Source organism: Garra rufa, chromosome 5 (assembly GCF_049309525.1).
Source record: "Garra rufa chromosome 5, GarRuf1.0, whole genome shotgun sequence".
In the NCBI taxonomy this organism is placed as follows: Eukaryota; Metazoa; Chordata; class Actinopteri; order Cypriniformes; family Cyprinidae; genus Garra; species Garra rufa.
In genome coordinates, this window is record NC_133365.1 from 47,364,648 (window position 1) to 47,384,858 (window position 20,211).

The following is a 20,211-nucleotide window of genomic DNA, read 5'->3' on the forward strand; positions in this document are numbered from 1 at the left end:
CTTAATGCATCGTGTTTCCTTCTGAAGCATCAGTGAGCATTGGAACCTGAAGATGGATCTCAAAATCATACAGTCATTGCTGAAAAAACAAAGAACTTGTGGGACCTAAAGGGTTTTTCTAAAGAACATCAGGTAGTTTAACTGTTTAGGACAAGCAGGGGACGCATGAACAACTATCACTAAACAAACATAAACACAGCTGTGGCTCATTCAGGTAACAACACAGTATTAAGAATCAAGTGTATGTAAACTTTTGACCTCAACTGTAAGTATCTATTACCATCATACAATTAAATTATAGCATCAGTTTACATTTTGCAAATATATCCTAACAGCAAGATAATTAATAAAAGGGATAGTTTACACAAAAATAAACTCATGTTTTAAATTGTTTACTCACCCTTGTGTCGTTTCCAAACCTGCAGGATTTTCTCTTCTCTGCATTGGGAACACAAAACAAAATTACACACATTCAAACCTCAATCATATGTAATGCAAGTAATGACATCTAATGGGAGTATGTTACAGAACATTACATCCTAGGTCTTTCCTAGTACAAAATGATACTACTACGGTTTGCATATACTCTCTGTTATGCAAGTGATGAAAGACTATTAAATAAAAAAAAAGTCACAATGTCCTCTATTTCCTCTACATTTCTCATTGACTGTGAAACACCTTAAAGAGGAAACTAAAACGCAGGTATTAAATGTGATTAAGTGGAACCTGTTGAATTAAATGAAAGGGGTAAAGTTGGACAAGAAAATGTTCAAGTTGCCCTTTGATTGTTTAAGAATACAGAGGTCCTTAACGCATGCAGTGCTAATAGAGGGCCTCATTTGAAACCAGCTCTTGAAACTTGTTTGAATATGGATTTGACATTTCAGAAAAGAGTTAAATGATCATTTAGTCTTAATACTCCAGTTCACAGAGGAAGTAAGCTGAAAGCTCTATTATTCTCTCTTTCGGAGGCACAGGTCAAATTTGAAAGGTATCGCAGTGACCACCGCTTTCACAGTGCTTTAAAAAAAAAAAAATGTAGTTTTTCACAGTGCCCCATGTGATCTTCCGGGCCTCTTTGTTCAGTTTTCCAGTTAGCCAAATTGGGAAAAAAAATGCAGCAAAGAACTGCAGCAGAATGGCATTAATTGGATTTGTGCACTGTAAAAAATTTGCTGTAGTTCTGCAGCTGGTTTCCAGTAACTTACTGTAGATTTTTAATTTATGTTATTTACTGGCAACAGTTTGTTCAAAGTTAAATGAACATTTAACATTAACAAGTCTTTGTCTTTACAGAATAAAACTATAAAATAACAACCTACTGCAAAGCATTCTGGGAACCAGAAACCTTCATCAACCTTTTTCTGTTTTTTCCTTCAGATTTTGGTTCCCAGAATGCTTTGCATGAGACTGTTATTTTAGTTTTATTCTGTAAAGATAAAGACTTGTTAATGTTTAATGTTCAATTAACTTTGAACAAACTGTTGCCAGTAAATAGCATAAATTTAAATTTACAGTAAGTTACTGGCAACCAGCTGCCAGTAATACTGTAATTTCTACAGATTTTGTTTACAGTGTGATCAAATGACTGTTAGACATCCGATCTAGTGGGTTAGGGCATAACTAGTTACGTCGAAAGACCCATTTATAGCCTGTACTTTTTATACATGCTTGACCTTCTGCTATGCAGCCTTTGGAAACATATAAGTATGTCTGACAGGTCACAGATAATCCTCTATCACTTCCTGTTCCACTTGTACAGCACAGAGACTATAATACAGGACAGTAGTACAACATGTAGCTACTGTAGATAGGAAAATTATGATATTACACAGAGGCACTTTTCTTCTTAAATCACTGGCCATTTTAAAAGCAGGCCTTTGACATTCCTTTAAAAGTCAATGACAGCCTGTTATTTATTCTGGTGCAGGCAAAGTGCTTCAAATCTAAAAGGAAACCATCACAAACCATCATCTTCTACTTTTTGTATGAACAGATCACCATTCAGAAGGGTGAAGTTTCTTTTTGCATTCTAACATGATTAATTCATTTTTGGCTACTCTTTGTGTAAAAAAAAAAAAAAAAAAGAGACTAATCATGTTACCCAGTTCTTCATTAAATCCTATCAAACTTTACCAGATGGTCATTACAAGGATGATTTTCAAGACCTTTATTTCTGGTCAGTTGTGAGCAAGGCTGGGGGAGGGTTGATTTAAAGGGGGGGGGGGGGGTCACTTGCAACTGGTTAGGTTTATTTGGAAATTAAAATTATTTAAAAATTTTAGCCATTCATAAGACTACGAAAGTGACCAGTTCTGCACAAAAACGTATAGCAAACATAACAATGTAGACTAAAAACACAGCAACTATTGTTTGATTGTGCACTATTTCATCAAGAGCTGAGCTGCTGCGCATCTCCAAGAAAACACAGCGCTTCTTTCGTTTATGAATGAAGATGCGCTTTTGAACAAATCTAGTGAATCAATGATTCATTTATAAAGAGAGTCACTTGCTTTGTTCCTAAACGAATCAGCCGTGTGAACGAATCAATTAAATGATGCTTTTGACTTGCTGCTACCAACTGGCAGCTTCAGTTGAATTTTTAAAGTATAAATTGAGTCATTTAAATCATTGAATTAATTAAATAATTATTATTTAAAACATTAATCTAATAGCATCGTTATTATGAGATGCATTAACGCCACCTCTGAGTCAAAAATGTGTGTTCTTCTGTGCTGTGCAAAGATTAATTGTTGATGCTGATTACATTTTACTCAAAACGTATTCTTCCCGAATATATCTTATTATTTTAATTTAACTATGCACATTTTTGAAAGTTTATAAATTAATTTTTTTGGCACAATAATGACATACATTTAATGATTAATAATTGGACAGAATTGCAAATGCTTGTCTTAATACACAAGAAAATATGAAAATATGAAATACGTTGTTAATAAATGTTATTATAGATTATAAAGGGTTTTATAATTAAATGCATCAGAAAGGTCATCTAAAATTACCATTATTACTTTCCAAGCTAGAGTCCCCCCCAGTGAATTTCGGCCATTTCCACCACTGGTTGTGACATACAATAAATACTCAGCTGCTGTCATTGTACATGTTGAATATGATCATGTTGAAAGTGTCAAAAGCTTCAACAGATTGCTTGTGGTGTTCTATGAAGGTGAAATGTGTTTTTCCAAGGGTTTAGTACGAAAGCCCATTTCCACCACATTTTGATCTCACAATTCAGACTTTTTTCTTGCAATTGCAAGTGTACAGTACATGTCACAATTCTGACTTTTTTTCTCAGAATTGCATAGACACTTAAAATTCCTTTAAGTCAATAAGGTCTTCTTCAAAACTCAATGACAGCCTGTTATTTATTGGCACAGTCAAAGTGCTGCAAATCTAAAAGGAAACTATCACAAACCATCACCTTCTACTTTTTGTATGATCAGACTGCTGAAGCAATCAACCAAGTACAGTAAACATGTGTTTTATATAAAAAAAAAAGCCTGGGGCCTCATTTATAAAACTTTCTTACGCACTGATTTGATCTTAGAGTGTTCGTACGATCAAATCCACGTCAAAGTACAGATTTATAAAAACCGTCTTTGACGTGGAAAGTACTTATCTCCACGTCAGATTCCAGCTTGGCGTACGACCGTTTCCTTGTGGTAATGCCTGGTATTGCAGATAGTTCAGCCTCACTATAATTTGATTTCTTGCGCTCCTTTTTACTTGCCATTGTCACCGAGTTTTTGCTTTAGGAATGAGCTCGTTTTATATGTTAATTAATTAAGCAGGGGCGTTTCGACGGCGGAACATTCAGCTGCACACAATTCCACGATCATTTGTGATTTATAACCGAATGACTGGCGTACGCATGGATTTCGTGGTACGTTCGTTTTCTCTGAATCGCTCTTACGATCAAATCAGAAAAGTTCTTAGATAAAATCAAGGATGGTTTCTACGCAAGTCTTTATAAATGAGGCCCCAGATCATGTTACCCAGTTCTTCATTAAATCAATACCAGAGAGTCAATACACGGATGTCATGCCAGCCTTTCAGTTGGGACCAGGGGCCTCATTTATAAAGACTTGCGTAGAAACCATCCTTGATTTTATCTAAGAACTTTTCTGATTTGAACGTAAGAGCGATTCAGAGAAAACGAACGTACCACGAAATCCATGCATACGCCAGTCATTCGGTTATAAATCACAAATGATCGTGGAATTGTGTGCAGCTGAATGTTCCGCCGTAAGAAACGCCCCTGCTTAATTAATTAACATATAAAATGAGCTCATTCCTAAAGCAAAAACTCTGTGACAATGGCAAGTAAAAAGGAGCGCAAGAAATCAAATTATAGTGAGGCTGAACTATCTGCAATACCAGGCATTACCACAAGGAAACGGTCGTACGCCAAGCTGGAATCTGACGTGGAGATAAGTACTTTTCCACGTCAAAGACGGTTTTTATAAATCTGTACTTTGACGTGGATTTGATCGTACGAACACTCTAAGATCAAATCAGTGCGTAAGAAAGTTTTATAAATGAGGCCCCTGGGCTGGAAATGGGGGGACGGAGTCCGGGCAACTTTTGTTTTTCTCAGAATTGCATCGCATAAACGCATGATAAGTTATAAAGTTAGAATTGCTAGATATAAAGTCAGAATTGTGGAATATAAACTCACAATTGCGAGAAACAAAGTCAGAATAGCGAGAAATAAACTTGCAATTGCGACTTTTTTTTTCTTCCGCAATTGCGAGTTTTTCTCACATTTCAAACTTTTTTTCGTCAATATTATGGTTATAAAAGTCCAGTTCTGAGGAGAAAAAAAAAGACTCATATGTTTACAGAATTGAGAGTTTATATCTCAGAATTCTGACTTTATAACTTAAAAAACTGTAAGTTTAAATCTCACAATTCTGAGAAAAAAGTCAGAATTGCAATTTTGTATAACGCAATTCTGAGAAAAAAAGTTGTGAGATAAATCGCAATAATCTTGTTTTATTTTTTTATTCAGTGGCCGAAACAGGCTTCCATATGTTTCAGGTTCAATAGCCTTCGTCAGTGGAAATGACAATGATGAAAAAAAAAACTTTTCAACATGATTGTTCAAACACATCTGACTCTTCTCTTGTCATGCTTCTAATCTTACATTTTACAGTATCAATACATGAATATTTTCATACTTCTTGTATAATCTGATAAACCGAGGCTAAATGAAACAAAGGTTCTGTTCACATTGACCTTAAGCTTGATTTTTCTCTTTTCTTATCACATGCCTTTATTCATTTTATTTCAAGGACTGTTTCCTTAGTACCTAAAATAACTTTAAAAGATAAATTGCTTCATGGACATGTTTAGTTTTACCATTCTTAGTTTCGATTATTACGATTATAATATTCTTAAGATGGATTTTCTTATATTAGTATTGAAACGTATACATAATGGCATTGCAAAATAGCTGTCACAACACCACATTATAGCTTATTAATCTCAACAACAACATTCTATGAACATTTAAATGACCTTTGAATGTCCTGTATAGGTGTGGAGTTTGTTTCCAGGGATCTTAAAAATCAAAAACAGAATGCAATAACATGTATGTTAAAGTCATCCCTACTGTACATATGCCAAGGGGAATCTCTGAAGGGGCCTTTAGCATGCATACACTGAATATATGAAAAATGTCCACTGCAACAGGGGGTATTTAGGTACAGGTGCCTTACAGAACATTTGAAAGCTGCAGCAGAGCAGACCTGATCTGACCTTAAATATTCATGAGTTATTGTCCATGGAGCCCTACTAGAATAAGCAGATACCTCACAGGCACAGAATGGACAGGAATACTGAACAGGAAACCTGTTAGTCATTCATAAATTCACACAACTCAATATAAATGACTGACAGGCTTTTGGAGGGGAAAAAAAACCATGCATGCAGAAACGACAGTGCTGAACGGAAATAAAGCATGTAAAATTCCACAAAACTAGATGAGAAAAGCTTTATGAATATTTCAAAGTCTAGCTATAAACAGTGTGTTTACAAGATGCTAGAATGAAAGCCTTTGTGAAATCACTGAGCACTAGATACAGTAGAAGCATACAGGTTTGGGTGGCTAGGATTATATAGAACTAGTTTAACAAAATATATTTGTATTTTTTCATTAATTACTGTTACATTAAGTGTACCTCTTGTTGTTAAAGGAGTTCTCAGCAACAAAATGCTTTAAATTACTTTTTTCCACATCAATCTACATTTTATACACTACGACAAAGCAAAAACAGAACTGTCACAACAAAAAACTGAAATAAGTACATTGCATACTGTAAGTATTCATACCCTTAACTCAGTACTTAGCTGAAGCATGAAGCATATCAGCATTTGACAACTATCTGCCATTTTTCTCCTAAACTCTTCCATCAGGTTGGATGGGGCTAGGCGCACATTTTCAAGCCCAGGCTCTGGTTGGACCACTCAAGGACATTCACAGAGCTGTATAAGCCACTCTTGCTGTGTGCTTAAGGTTATTGTCCTGTTGGAACATGAACCTTCTGCCCAGTTTGAGGTTCTGAATGCTCTGGCCTGGGTTTTCATTAAAGATATCTCTCTATGTTGCTGTGTTGAGCTTTTCTTCCACTCTGATGAGTCCCTGCCACTGAAAAACAGCCCCACAGCATGACACTGCTTCCAGCACAATTTACTTTTGGGATGGTACTCTGCTGGTGATGAGAAGTACCTGGCTTCCTACATACATGATGTTTGGAATAGAGCAGAAAATCTTGTTTATCACAGTCTGAGGGTTCTTCAGGCGCTTTTTTGAAAATTGTGAATGCGTTTTCATGTGTCTTCACAGAGGAGAGGATTGTGTCTTGCCACACTGCCATAAAGCACAGACCAGTGGAGTGTTGCAGTGATGTTCGTCTATCTGTAGGTTTCTCCTATCTTCACAACTGATCATGAAGCTCAACTAGAGTGACCATCAGGATCTTGGTCACCAGTCAAAGCTTGTCTGCATCAATTGTTCAGTTTGGCCAGGAGGCTAGCTCAGAACACTTCCCCGGATGTGTGGCTTAATGCCATTCTGTTTCTAAGCTCTACAGGCAGTTTTTATTTTTTTACCTCAGGGCTTGGTTTTTGCTCTGATATGCATTTTCAGCTGTTAGACTTAAGACGTGTATGAATTTCCAAATCATACACATTAAATTGAATTTGCCACAGGTTAGCTTCACCCAAAGTGTAGTAACATCTACAAGCTTTATGAATGCTCGTGAGTGAAATTTTGTCTGTCCCAGATAAGGGTATGAATACTTATGCAATGGAATCATTGTTTTTTTATTTTTTAATAAATTTTCAAATATTTTAAACTGTTTTTCTGATTTGCTATTATGGTGTATAGAGTATAGGTTGACAAGGATTTTTTTTTTTTCTTTTTAAAGCAGTTTAACAACAAAACGTGAAATGAAATGCAGAGGTATGAATACTTTCGCAAGGCACTGTATTAGACATTTCTGAAAGATCATGCAACCCTTAAGACTGGAGTAATGACTGCATTGAGACTTCTAACAAGCAAACAAACAAAACCTTACCTTTAAACCCAAACCTTTAAACCGTAATGTACATGTTTTTTGTTTTTTTTTTTTGTTTTTTTTTACTTAAATATGACTATACATGTAACATGTATAGTCATATTTAAGTAAAAAAAAAAAAAAAACTTCAAATCAAACCTGTCTTACAGCTACTCCAACATAAATGTATGGATAATACTTTGCACATGTACATTTCTTGACATCAGAGCCTACAGTGTTCATGTATTTATATATATAAAAAAAAAACAAGGCTATAGCCGGAGGGATATTTCTGCATTGCCTTTGTGTGCAGACTGAAATTACATACAATAATAGATGACCTGACATTATCTAGTAGGCTCCATCAATTTCAGCAATTGGTAATGCACTATATCAGAGGTAGCCGGTGATGTCAATCTTTATTGTCTGGAACCGTTCTAGTGTGAACGAAACAGGCAGGTTGAAGTCAAAGGGAAATATGAAAAGCAATTTGCAGAAATTACACTGTAAAATTAATCCAACCAACAAAGCAATTCAATCAAGTAGATAAATAAGCAAAATCATTTACAAATGACCAAATTGATCTTACATAATTACTAGACTAAGGGGGGCAAGTTTACAGAAGGTACCTTACGGTACTGAAAGTCTGACAAAATGACACACACTCAGTATTTGCTCAAAGAAAATTGCACCTTACAGCTGTCGGAGAAACCCTGACATTATCCACAACATGATAAACTGCGAAGCTGATCAGCAATGGCGACATTCATCAATAATAAATATCCCACCAGGGCTGCAAGAAAAGACACAATTTGACGCGTTCATTTTCACAGTGTGAGTCTCTAGCCTTGACATCTAACGGTGATAATTTTACCTGCCATTTCCAACCTAAAAAGTGCAGATGCAATTAATATTGTGCATTTAAACATGAAGAGCAACATTTACTTCAGTCTGTATACAAGATATTTTAGTTTGGATTGCATTAGTACATATTATACTGAAAGACTAAATTCTGTAACTTACAGTACAGCACTTAAAAGCCAATTTCCTCAAACCATCAAGTTAGCCCTCAAAAAGCTTTCACCTGACAGCTTTCTTCAGTTCAGCATTAGACCTGTTCAGAAGACTAATTAAATTAGCTTCAGCTCAGTCCAATAGCAGCAGGACTGTACTTTAGTAACAGGAACAGCAGCACAGACACAAATTAAGAGATCTTTCTCGCTTAAAAATCAGCATTGAAATATTGAAAGGAATAGTTTTCCTCAAATAATTAAAATCCGGGGGAAGTCTGTTTTTTTTTTTTTTTTAATCGACACATATGGAGAAATTTAGCATTACAACAATTGCTACACGAGTTGTTCTTACAAATAAGCAATGTTTTGTTTCACAAGACATTGATGAACTGAAGTCTGAAGATTGTTTTTTTTTTAATCAGCTATTTGGATTCTGACGGCACCCATTCACTGCAGAGGATCCATTGGTGAGCAAGTGATGTAATGCCAAGTTTCTCCAAATCTGTTCTGATGACAAAACAAACTCATCCAAAACTACCCCAAAATAAAGATATTATTTATTATTATTTAATATTTTTTATTAACCTACTTCACAGTGAGTAAATGAATCCTTTAATCTGCATCCTGGAAATACGCATGAACTCTAGTTAAGTACTGAAATAAATTACATCATTCACAGCTCAACAGGTGAATAAAATCGCTTTGTGCTTTTTTCAGATAGTACAGTTCAGTAATTCAAATCAGTATTAATACAAATATATTGCTTTTAGTTTTCCTTCTGCTTAATTTTTCCCTCTTTTCTACAAACAATCCCCCAGCAGCATTTGCTAGGTCCTTGCAATGAATAACCTAAAGCATAAAATGGAACAAAAATAAATAAGGTACATTCTTTTACAGACAGGAGTGTTGTTTCGGTAAGGTCACCTCATGGCACAAAACAAATAAAAATAAAAATCTCTGGAAGCTCAGTAAGTAATTTCTCCCTTATTATGTTTTCCCCTTTACATTATTTTGCTCAGTCTCTACTTTCCAGCATCTCTTAATCGACAAGCCACAGCCGTGATGAGGGCAGCACCTTTTCCACTGCCATCTTCTGATTGGACGAGAGTAACCTCACAGTTGGGTGCCAGGTCTCTTAATGTCTCCCGCATGATGGTAGCAAAGCTGATGAGACAAAAGAGGAGAGCCAGCATGGATGAATAACAGGACTTCAGAATGAGGAAATCAGAGTATGAGCACAATTAGAAATCTACACATTTCAAAACTCATGTTACATTATTATTATTTTTTTCTATTACAGCATTTATTCATATTTTAAGTTTGCATTTTAATTTTCATGATAATCTGACTTTTTCCATGTTTATGTGCTATAATCGGGTTCCTGGTGCATCTACCAACCCAGAAAATGTGAAAGAATTCGCACGTGACATAGAAAAGAGATCTTATTTTAATATTACCACCCCTTAATCTGCAGTTCCAACCACCAACTGTGCCGCCATTGACAATGGGGCATCGGTTCTAAAGCCCTGACGGGTGAAAAATTTATTATTTACAATAATGCGTTACTTACACACTATGGTGCTGTTTAAATACTGTGCAGTTGCCTTGACACAATCTGTATTGTTAAAAGCGCTATATAAATAAAGGTGACTTGACTTGACATGAAAGTTTGAGCAAAGCATGTCAACTGTTCTGACGTTTGCTGCACAGACATGCACAAAACACTATTTAGAGTCCCAGCCTCAAAGACAAGAGAGCAGTGATTTTTTTTAAATTTATTTACTGTATATTATGCTGATGCCAGCCGTTTACCTTCATAGACATAACCATTTTTGTAACTCATGTATTTTTAACATAAACTTGTGTATTTGACAGTTTAAGCTCAATAAGACATGAAAGAGAGTTTAGTGCTCAAACTAAACTCAAAGTTAAAATCAAAGTTTACATAAACCTTGCAGAATCTGCAAAATGGTGTTTTACCAAAATAAGAGGGATCATACAAAATGCATGTTATGTTATTTTTTTATTTAGTACTGACCTGAATAAGATATTTAGCAAAAAAAGACATGGTTAAACCCTTTCCAACAAAGACTCTATGATTTTGAGATCCATCTTTTCACACTGAAGACAACTGACAGACTCATATGCAACTATTTCAGAAGGAAACACAGTGTGAAAAGATGGATTTCAAAATCACAATCATTGTTGGAAAGGGTTCAAACACAGAGAAATGCAAAAAACAAAGAATTTGTGAGACCTGAAGGATTTTTCTGAAGAACAGTAGGCAGTTTAAATGTTCAGGACAAACAAGGGAGTTATAAGAGAATTTACCAAACACATTGTCCCTTTTTTAATAGCCAGTAGTCTTATTTTTTTAAATAAGAGTGTGAATAAAGCTGAAACGACCAAATCAGGATATATGCTTGGCTTGCTTTTGCTAAAGTGAAAATCAAAACTCATTTCAAACTCACTTTATTTCAAAGCCAAAATGAGAATAGAAGCCTAAATGAGAATAGGAGTATTTTTTTCTATCAAAGCAATCACTGAAAAAAAAAAGTCCCACTACGAGCCATTCCATGTTAAATTTTCACATCAAATGTGCCAAACTTTTTACCATATTCAATGTTTTCTGAGCATAAAACGCCATCTGTCATTTTTGATTGACAAAATGACTCTTTTCAAAAGTGATTCTCAGTAAGGTAGGTAGGGGGCTTTTGAAAACAATGTTTAAAAGCACAACATTGAGTTGGACCAAATCAAATCGACAGGTACTCTTATGAAAACCAGGCTAATAAAAACGTATGCGCACCCCTGTTTATATATATTATTTTATTAAAAAATACAGTAAAAACTGAAAAGTTGTTGACAATTATTAAAATTTTAAAAAAGCCGTTTTCTATTTGAATATATTTTATAATGTAATTTAATCCTGTGATGTAAAGCTGAATTTTCAGCAGACATAACTTCAGCTTTCAGTGTTAGATGATCCTTCAGAAAACATTCCAATAAGCTGAATTGCTGTTTAGAAAAATTCTCTTATATAATAAATTATTAAATTATGTTGAAAACAGCATTTATTTGAAAATAAATCTTTTGTAACCTTATAAAATATCTTTAATGCCACTTTTTATCAATGTAATGTGTCCTTGCGAAATAAAAATACTTTTTTTAATGAATGTATTGACCCCTAAGCTTTGAAAAGTAGTTTGACATTTTTCCATTAAAATAAAAACTTAAGTTTGTAAAAACAAATCTAAATTGAGCCTATAACTGTGTGTAATATTTCTATCTTGGAACAGAGAGTGCATGGATGAGAGATCAAGCTTCTATGACGGCTTTGCACGAAGCGGTGCTCTGTGATGAATATTGCTGCCTTATGTCGCCTATGACTGTGTCCGTCACTGACTAGAAAGAGGAAAATATGTAACATTAGAAGCTTTAAAGCTTTACCATATAAAAAGGAGAGAAATAACCTCATCTTAACCAAGCAGATGTTTTCAGCAAATGTAAAAGGATCATTGATTTTTAAGGATTAATCTGTTTTTAGGCTGACTGAGGTGAAAGATGGAAGATCAGGACCTCATAAATATTATAGGGCATGAAGGATCATATACAGTGAGGTCAATAAGTATTTGATCACCCTGTGATTTTGCAAGTTCTCTTACTTAGAAATCATGGAGGGGTCTACAATTTTCAGCATAGGTGCATTTCCACTGTGAGACAGAATCTAAAAATAAAATCCCGGAAATCACATTGTATGACTTGACTTTTTAACAATTTATTTGTGAATTACTGTGTCAAATAAGTATTTGATCACTTGAGTCAAAAAAAAATTATATTTGGTACAGAAGCCTTTGTTAACAATTACAGAAGTCAAACGGTTCCTGTAGTTCTTCACCAGGTTTGCACACACTGCAGGAGGAGTTTTGGCCCACTCCTCCATACACATCTTCTCTAGATCTGTCAGGTTTGGGGCTGTCGCTGAGCAACACAGAGTTTCAGCTCCCTCCAAAGATTTTCTATTGGATTTAGGTCTGGAGACTGGCTAGGCCACTCCAGAACCTTGATATGCTTCTTATGGAGCCACCCCTTGGTTTTCCTGGCTGTGTGCTTTGGGTCATTTTCATGTTGGAAAACCCAGCCACAACCCATCTTTAATGCTCTGACTGAGGGAAGGAGGTTTTTGCCCAATATGTCACAATACATGGCCCCGTTCATACTCTCCTTAATACAGTGCAGTCGTCCTGTCCCCTGTGCAGAAAAACACCCCCAGAGCATGATGCTTCCAGCCCCATGCTTCACTGTAGGTATGGTATTATTGGGATGATACTCATCATTCTTCTTCCTCCAAACACGGCGAATGGAGTTAAGACCAAAAAGTTCTACTTTCGGCTTATCTGACCACAGGACTTTCTCCCATGACTCCTCTGGATCATCCAAATGGTCCCTGGCAAACTTCAGACGGGCATGGACATGGGTTGACTTAAGCAGGGGAACCTTCCGTGCGATGCAAGATTTTAAACCATAACGTCTTGGTGTATTACTGATAGTAGCCTTGGAAACGATGGTCCCAGCTCTCTTCACGGCATTAACCAGCTCCTCCCGTGTAGTTCTGGTCTGATTCTTCACCATTCTTTGCATCATTGATACCCCAGGAGAAGAGATCTTCTGTGGGGCCCTAGTCCGAGGGACACTGACAGTAGAGGTCGACCGATATGGGTTTTTCTATAACCGATGCCGATGTTTAGAGGTCAGGGTCAGCCGATGGCCGATGGACGATATGTGCTGCCGATTTTTTTTGGCCGATTTTTAGGGCCGATATCTTGAAGTTCTCCCCTTTATTTGCATGCTAAAATGTCACACTAAGTGGATGTATAAGTGGATGTAATAAGTGGATGCACATCATTTCTAAACTTAACATCATGAACAACAATGAACACAATGAAGCATCTTGATTTTGTGCACTGCACAGTATTATTATAAAAGATTTAACCAAATTTAACCAAACAAATCGAACTTACCAAGTATTAAATATATAAAACAGATAATATAAAAACTGTTATCATTTACATAAAGTTTAAGAGCTGAGATTAATGTTAAACTTTAATGTTTTAAATATAAAATTTTGAATACAGAAATATTAAATGATTTATATAACTGAGAGGACCTGCCAGCAGGTGGCGGCAAGACACCGATTTAATTACTGAATCATATCATTCATTTGATTTGTTCGAACAGTTGAATTTTTCCTGAATAAAGCAAATGACTCTCTTTATGAATGGGAAATTGAATCATTTCACTAGATTCGTTTAAAAACGCACGTTCATTCATAAACGAAACACCGCTGTTTAAATGGATATGCACAGCGGCTCAGTTGTGACTTGTTTCAGAATACTTTTGACGACAAAAGATAGCAAAATCTTATTTTAGACGACGAAATAAAGCAAAATCAGGCAATAGTGTAATCCGCCCGCCACCCTCCAGCACCTATATTTTTCTCTGATTTATTTAACCGCACACGATCTTCCTATTACAATTACTCTAATTCTTAGTTTTGCATGCTGATATGATGAATGGATGGTTCATTTTAACAGCTGATTTTCCCATTGCTGCACACTTATATAGACTTAATCACTCGTGCTTTTAAGCCAAATCCATGCAGAAAAAAATAACGTTTACTGACATCTGGATGTGACCATAGGTATAAACTTGAAGTATCTGAGGTGACGGAGAGGACGGTCGCATCAGGTGCAATCATCAAAATATATTTAAAAGGAAGCTGGCGCCACGGTCCTGACCACATAACCCAGGTTCAGATTTTAGAAAATGTAGTTAATGTTTACATCATTATTGATTTATCTCACCCACGCACGACCCACCCACAAGTAATTAGAATGCACTTTATTATTACCCGACCCGTGGATATAACCACCCTCCATGCAGCACTGCCTCCGAGCGGGGCGGAGTAATCACAACACTGCATTTGAAATATCAGAATTTAAGCCTTACCTTTATCTCTCAGAAATGTTATTGAATCTTACAAAAGTTTTGGCTTGGGGTCCTTCACAGTAGCGTTCAACCGCACCAATAACACGGGGCTGCCCGCAGACGTGCCTGACTTTAAATCGGCACTACTAAACACGGATATCGTCCGATGCCGATATATTAAAAAATGGCAAATATCGGCCCGATATATCGGCCGGACGATATATCGGTCGACCTCTAATTGACAGTCATCATTAGCCTCTTCCATTTTCTGACAATTGCTCCAACTGTTTTTTTTTTTTTCACCAAGCCACTTGGCAATTGCACCGTAGCCCTTTCCAGCTTTGTGAAGGTCTACAATTTTGTCTCTTGTGTCTTTTGACAGCTCTTTGGGTTTGCCCATGTTGCTACTTAGACTTTGGTTGATTGTGTGGTGCACAGGTGTCTTTATGACAGCTAACGAATCATGAGCAGAGTGTAGCTGGACTATTTAAAAGCAAAATAACAGGTCTTTGAGGGTCAGAAATCTGGCTGATAAGCAAGTGATCAAATACTTTTTTGACACAGTAATTCACAAATAAATTGTTAAAAAAAATTATACAATGTGATTTCCGGATTTTTATTTTGAGATTCTGTCTCTCATAGTGGAAATGCACCTATGCTGAAAATTGTAGACCCCTCCTTGATTTCTAAGTAAGAGAACTTGCAAAATCACAGGGTGATCAAATACTTATTGACCTCACTGTAATTTATAGCTCAGCTTTAACACCTCTGCTACATTAACAAGCGTAATGAGGAACGGATAATTTTACACTGTCATGTCAGGCTATTGTGGTATAATTTTAATAATCCGCCCCTTACAAAAGCCCTTCACCCCATGTCAACTGGTACTTTGAAAACCACTAATTTACCTAAATCTCAATTATCAGTGGCAAATATTATCTGCTAAAGACATTCATGGTCTCGTTTATACACTCTCCCAGCATCTGCAGATTGGCCACTCACTGTGGATGGAGTTTGTAGAGTGTGCCGTCCACTCCAACGGTGATGCTGAGTTTGTCAAGGCCACGGTTCAGTCTAATCTTGTCCACCACGGCTGAAAGACCGGCTCCGCACAACTGGGCCGCCCGTTTGGACACAACACTGCAAACTTCCTTCACAAGGATACTGTCGTCACACGTACTGCTGGTCAAACCCAGGTGCTGCAGGATGGAACGGACTTGCCTCAGTGCCAAACGATCACTGCAAGAAAGAAACAGATTATGTTGATTATTAATCAGTAGTTCCAGAACAATTTGTATTGCTTATCTTTTTCTACAAGACAAGAAGCTTAATTAAATCAAGGTTTAAAAAAACGATACAGCTGGATTTTTCCCTCAAAGAACTTTTATGGAATATAAATGGCATAGAGATGCAAAAAACACCTCAAATCAAGGCAAAATTTGCAGGTGGTCCTCAGTTAGAATATTACCTTTATGATTGCACAAAAGAAAACAACCCAAGTCTAATTAGACGTGCCAAAATGCCTTAGGCTTATCATAGAATATTGGACAAAATCAGTGTGCTGCATTTAAATTTATTTAAATATCATCTGAAAAAAAGCAAAAGAATCCTGAGGATTAGATGGCAATGTTACCAGACAACAATGTCAACCAGACTCTTCTTACACACAAACACACACACACACCTTTCGATCTGTGACAGGAACTTTGTTTCAAAGATACCACGAGTTTTCAGTCTCTCTGAAAGTTTGCCACGGAAAAGCAGCCCTTTGGCAGTGAAGTCCAAGAGGACATTTCTGACGATCTCTCCAAGATACATCCCGCTGATCATCTTCTCATACCTGAAATGTGACAGGAAGAAACAAGGGATTATTCATGGTTCCTCAATAATACATATTTTTGCAAAAGTTGGAGTGGAAATATTGGATTATAACACTGCACAGAAAAGATTTGGGAGACAAGCTTTTTTTAATTAACTGTATGTCAACATGCTGCTTTTTCTTTTCTCACAGGTTTTTGAATTATTTTATATTAGGCATTTTCTTCACTTTTTTGTGGAGCACTTATACGGTTTATTTATTTAGACAGTAATGTTCCATGTTTGGTATCATTGCTTGCTAATTTAATTTAGTATAAAGATCTAGAGCTCAAGGACAAAAAAATAAATAAATACAAAAATTTTGCTGACATTTATTTATAGACTGATGCAGGTCAGTACATAACGCATTACTCTGAGTTACGATATAATAAGAGAAAGTAATATATTGGGTGTAATAAATACAAATCGGTGTTAAATTAAAAGCAATATATCTAAGATCATGGTTTAACCTAAATATATGGGCTACAGTATCTCAAAAGAGGTTGACACATTTCTTTAAAAGGTTAAAACAAACAACTTAATGGATTACATTGTTTTAATTATAAATTATATGAAGATTACCCCATGATTTAGATGCCTTTTTTTCTTTCAGACAAATACAATCAGCATTATATTAAAAAAATGTCCTGGCTCTTCCAAGCTTTATAATGGCAGTGAATGGGGTGTTGAGATTTTAAAGTTCAATAAAATGCATCCATGAATCATAAAAAGTACTCCACATGTCTCCAGAGGGTTAATAAAGGCCTTCTGAAGTGAATCAATGTATTTGTGTAAGAAAAAATATCAGTATTTATAACTTTATAAACTGTTATCTCTAGCTTCCTCTAACTGTCATACACACATTTTGGTATTTTTCTTACACAAACACATTGATTCCCCCGGAGCCATGTGGAGTATTTTTCATGATCGATGGATGCACTTTGTTGGACTTTAAAATCTCAACACCCATTCACTGCCATTATAAAGCTTGAAAGAGCCAGGACTTGTTTTAACATAACTCCAATTGTATTCATCTGAAAGAAGAAAGTCATATATACCCACAGAATGGCTTGATAGTGTGTAAATCATGGGGTAATTTAATTTTTGAGTGAACTACCCCTTTAAGAAAAGGAGAAAAAAGTATATAGTTAAAGGAAAAATACACAAACCTTTAGATTTCTACATGAATTAAAATGTGACCTTCTGTACTCAAAAAAGAAAATAATTATTTTAAAGTAAATTATAATAAAGCTTTTTAAAGTTTTTAAAAAGTTCTTGGTAAGCATAAGACACTTCTTTCAGTAACATAAAAAAAATCTCAAAGGCCATACATTTTTGAACAGTAGTGTAGTGTGTATCAAAAACTGTTGTGAAGTATCTTTCAAACAAAAGGGATCTTAGAACACCTAACCAGGATGCTCCTGCTGTCCAAAAAAATGTGTGAAGTTCACTTGGATTTTCCACAGTGCTACTAGCAACAACACTGTGTGTGTGCTGAAAAAAGCAATAGCATACCAACATCAAATCACATCCCTATTGTAATGTATGGTGGAGAGGCCATCATGGTCTGGGGCTGCTTGGCTGCCTCAGGGCGTGACAGCTTGCTATCATCAATGGGAAAATTCAGAGTTTATCAGTAAAGCCAACTGCCTGCCAAATGAATCTCAACAGAAGCTGAATGATGCAACAGGACAACAAACCAAAGCTCTTGAGTAAATCAACAACAGAATGGCTTCAACAGAAGAAAATAAACCTTCTGGCACAGTCCAGTCACTCCAGAGACCTGACCTCAACCTGACTGAGATGCTTTGGCATAATCTCAAGACTGCATTCAGACCACAAAGCCCAAGATTATTGCTCAAATCATTGCGTTTTGTAAAGAAGAACAGAGCAAAATTCCTCCTGACTGCTGTGTAGATTTGATCTGCACTTACAGTACAGGAAACATCTGGTGGAGGTTAAAGTTGCCTGTTATTGAGTATCGGTGGAGGATGGCTAACCTGTTTTTTCCACACTTTACTGTGAATCACTACAGTACATGGTCAGTTCAATAAATACAATTTAAGCAGGTTGTGTTGTAACGATCAGATCATTTTAATGGTCAATACATTGTTTTCAATCTATACTTTTCCTGCAACTGTAAATAAAAGAACATAAAGAAAACAGAATAATCCACCCATAGGACACTTAACCTAAATGAATACAATTTACCCATATTTATGTTGTAAAAAGTGCCATGGTTTTCTTTCTTCATTAAAATGCAAATAGAAACATTAGCTGGAAATTTCCCTCTCCACTCTTGTTTACAAAGCTCCAAAAATGGCAAAAAAAAATATTATAAAAAAGTAATATAAAATAAATGGGTATTTTAATGAATAATTAACTATTTTTATAGCATTTTAATTTTTTTAAAGTTAAATTAGTTGTAACTTCAATTATTTAATTATTACTACAGAGTTAATTTAATTGTAATAGATTAAAAAAATATGTCTTCAAAATTACAAATGCTTAAAGTCATATGTAAGTAAACATATTAGAAGATACACCAGGAATTAGCTGAATCATTGAATCTTGCCAATCTCATTCACCTTTGGGTTTAAAAAAAAAAAAATTACACAAGTATGAATTTGTGGGTTTTGTTTGTTTTATTCATTTTTACTGCATGGGAAAAAAGCATCTTGAATCCCGTAAAACATTTCCTTTTACCTTACGCTATTAGTCTAAATACTTTTAATGTTTTTTAAATAAGTCTCTTCTGCTCACCAAGCCTGCAATTATTTGATCCAAAGTACAGCAAAGACAGCAAAATTTTGAAATATTTAAACTTTTTAAAATAACTGTTTTCTATTTGAATATATTCAGTGTAACATGATACTTCAGAAATCATTATATTATGCTGATTTTGCTGTTCAAGAAACATTTCATTATTATTATTATTATTTTATTTTTATTTTTTTAGGATTCTTTGATGAATAGAAAGATCCAAAGATTTTTTGGGGGGAAAGAAATTATAGAATTTAATACTTTCATTTAGCAAGGACGCTTTAAATTGATCATAAGTGATTATGAAAACATTTATAATGTCACAAAAGACTTCTATTTCAAATAAATTCTGTTCTTCCGAACGCTCTATTCAAAGAATAAAAGAAACCTGAAATACTAGAATGATTTCTGAAGGATCATGGGACTGGAATAATGATGCTAAAAATTCAGCTTTGCAATCACAGAAATAAATTACATTTATTTTAAATAAAACAGTTATTATAAATAGTAAAAATATTTGCTGTTCTTCGAATCAAATAAATGCAGGCTTGGTGAGCAGAAGAGACTTCTTTGAAAAACATTAAAAATCTTACTGTTCAAAAACTTCAAAAAGAAAAATCACACGTTTCAAATGACATAAGACTGAATAAATGAACATCAGTATCAGTAATGTACTTCTATGATGGAGAATCCAAATATAAAGATTGGTTTTCAGTTTGGACTTAAATCTAACTACTTTTTGGACACATCCGAGATCTTCTTGAAGTAGCTTCTAGCTGCAGGCAGTTCAGTAGCAAAACGCCGTTTCATCACATTTGAAACGAACCCTAGGCACTGCACTAAGCTGACCTGAATCGAATGATCTAAGAGGTGCATTGGGTTTAAATTCTGCAAGCATATCCATAATGTATTTTTATTGAGTCATCTATAAATAAGTAATAGCACTTAAAAAAAATCCATTTCATGTGCGACTGGAAGCCAGGGCGAAAATCTGATGTCTGGGTTGATCG

At 35.4% G+C, this 20,211-nt stretch overlaps 1 protein-coding gene across 1 annotated transcript in view; it reads right to left on the reverse strand.

Annotated features, from left to right (window-relative positions):
• Positions 1-9,135: 9,135 nt before the first annotated feature.
• hk2 (hexokinase 2) overlaps positions 9,136-20,211 on the reverse strand; it is a 62,814-nt gene continuing 51,738 nt past the window's right edge. The window contains exons 16-18 of the mRNA XM_073840642.1: positions 16,266-16,421; positions 15,584-15,820; positions 9,136-9,757 (exon numbers count right to left, since the gene is read on the reverse strand). Of these exons, the coding sequence (XP_073696743.1) occupies positions 9,616-9,757; positions 15,584-15,820; positions 16,266-16,421 (535 nt within the window). The 3' untranslated portion in view covers positions 9,136-9,615. The remainder of the gene's footprint in view (positions 9,758-15,583; positions 15,821-16,265; positions 16,422-20,211) is intronic.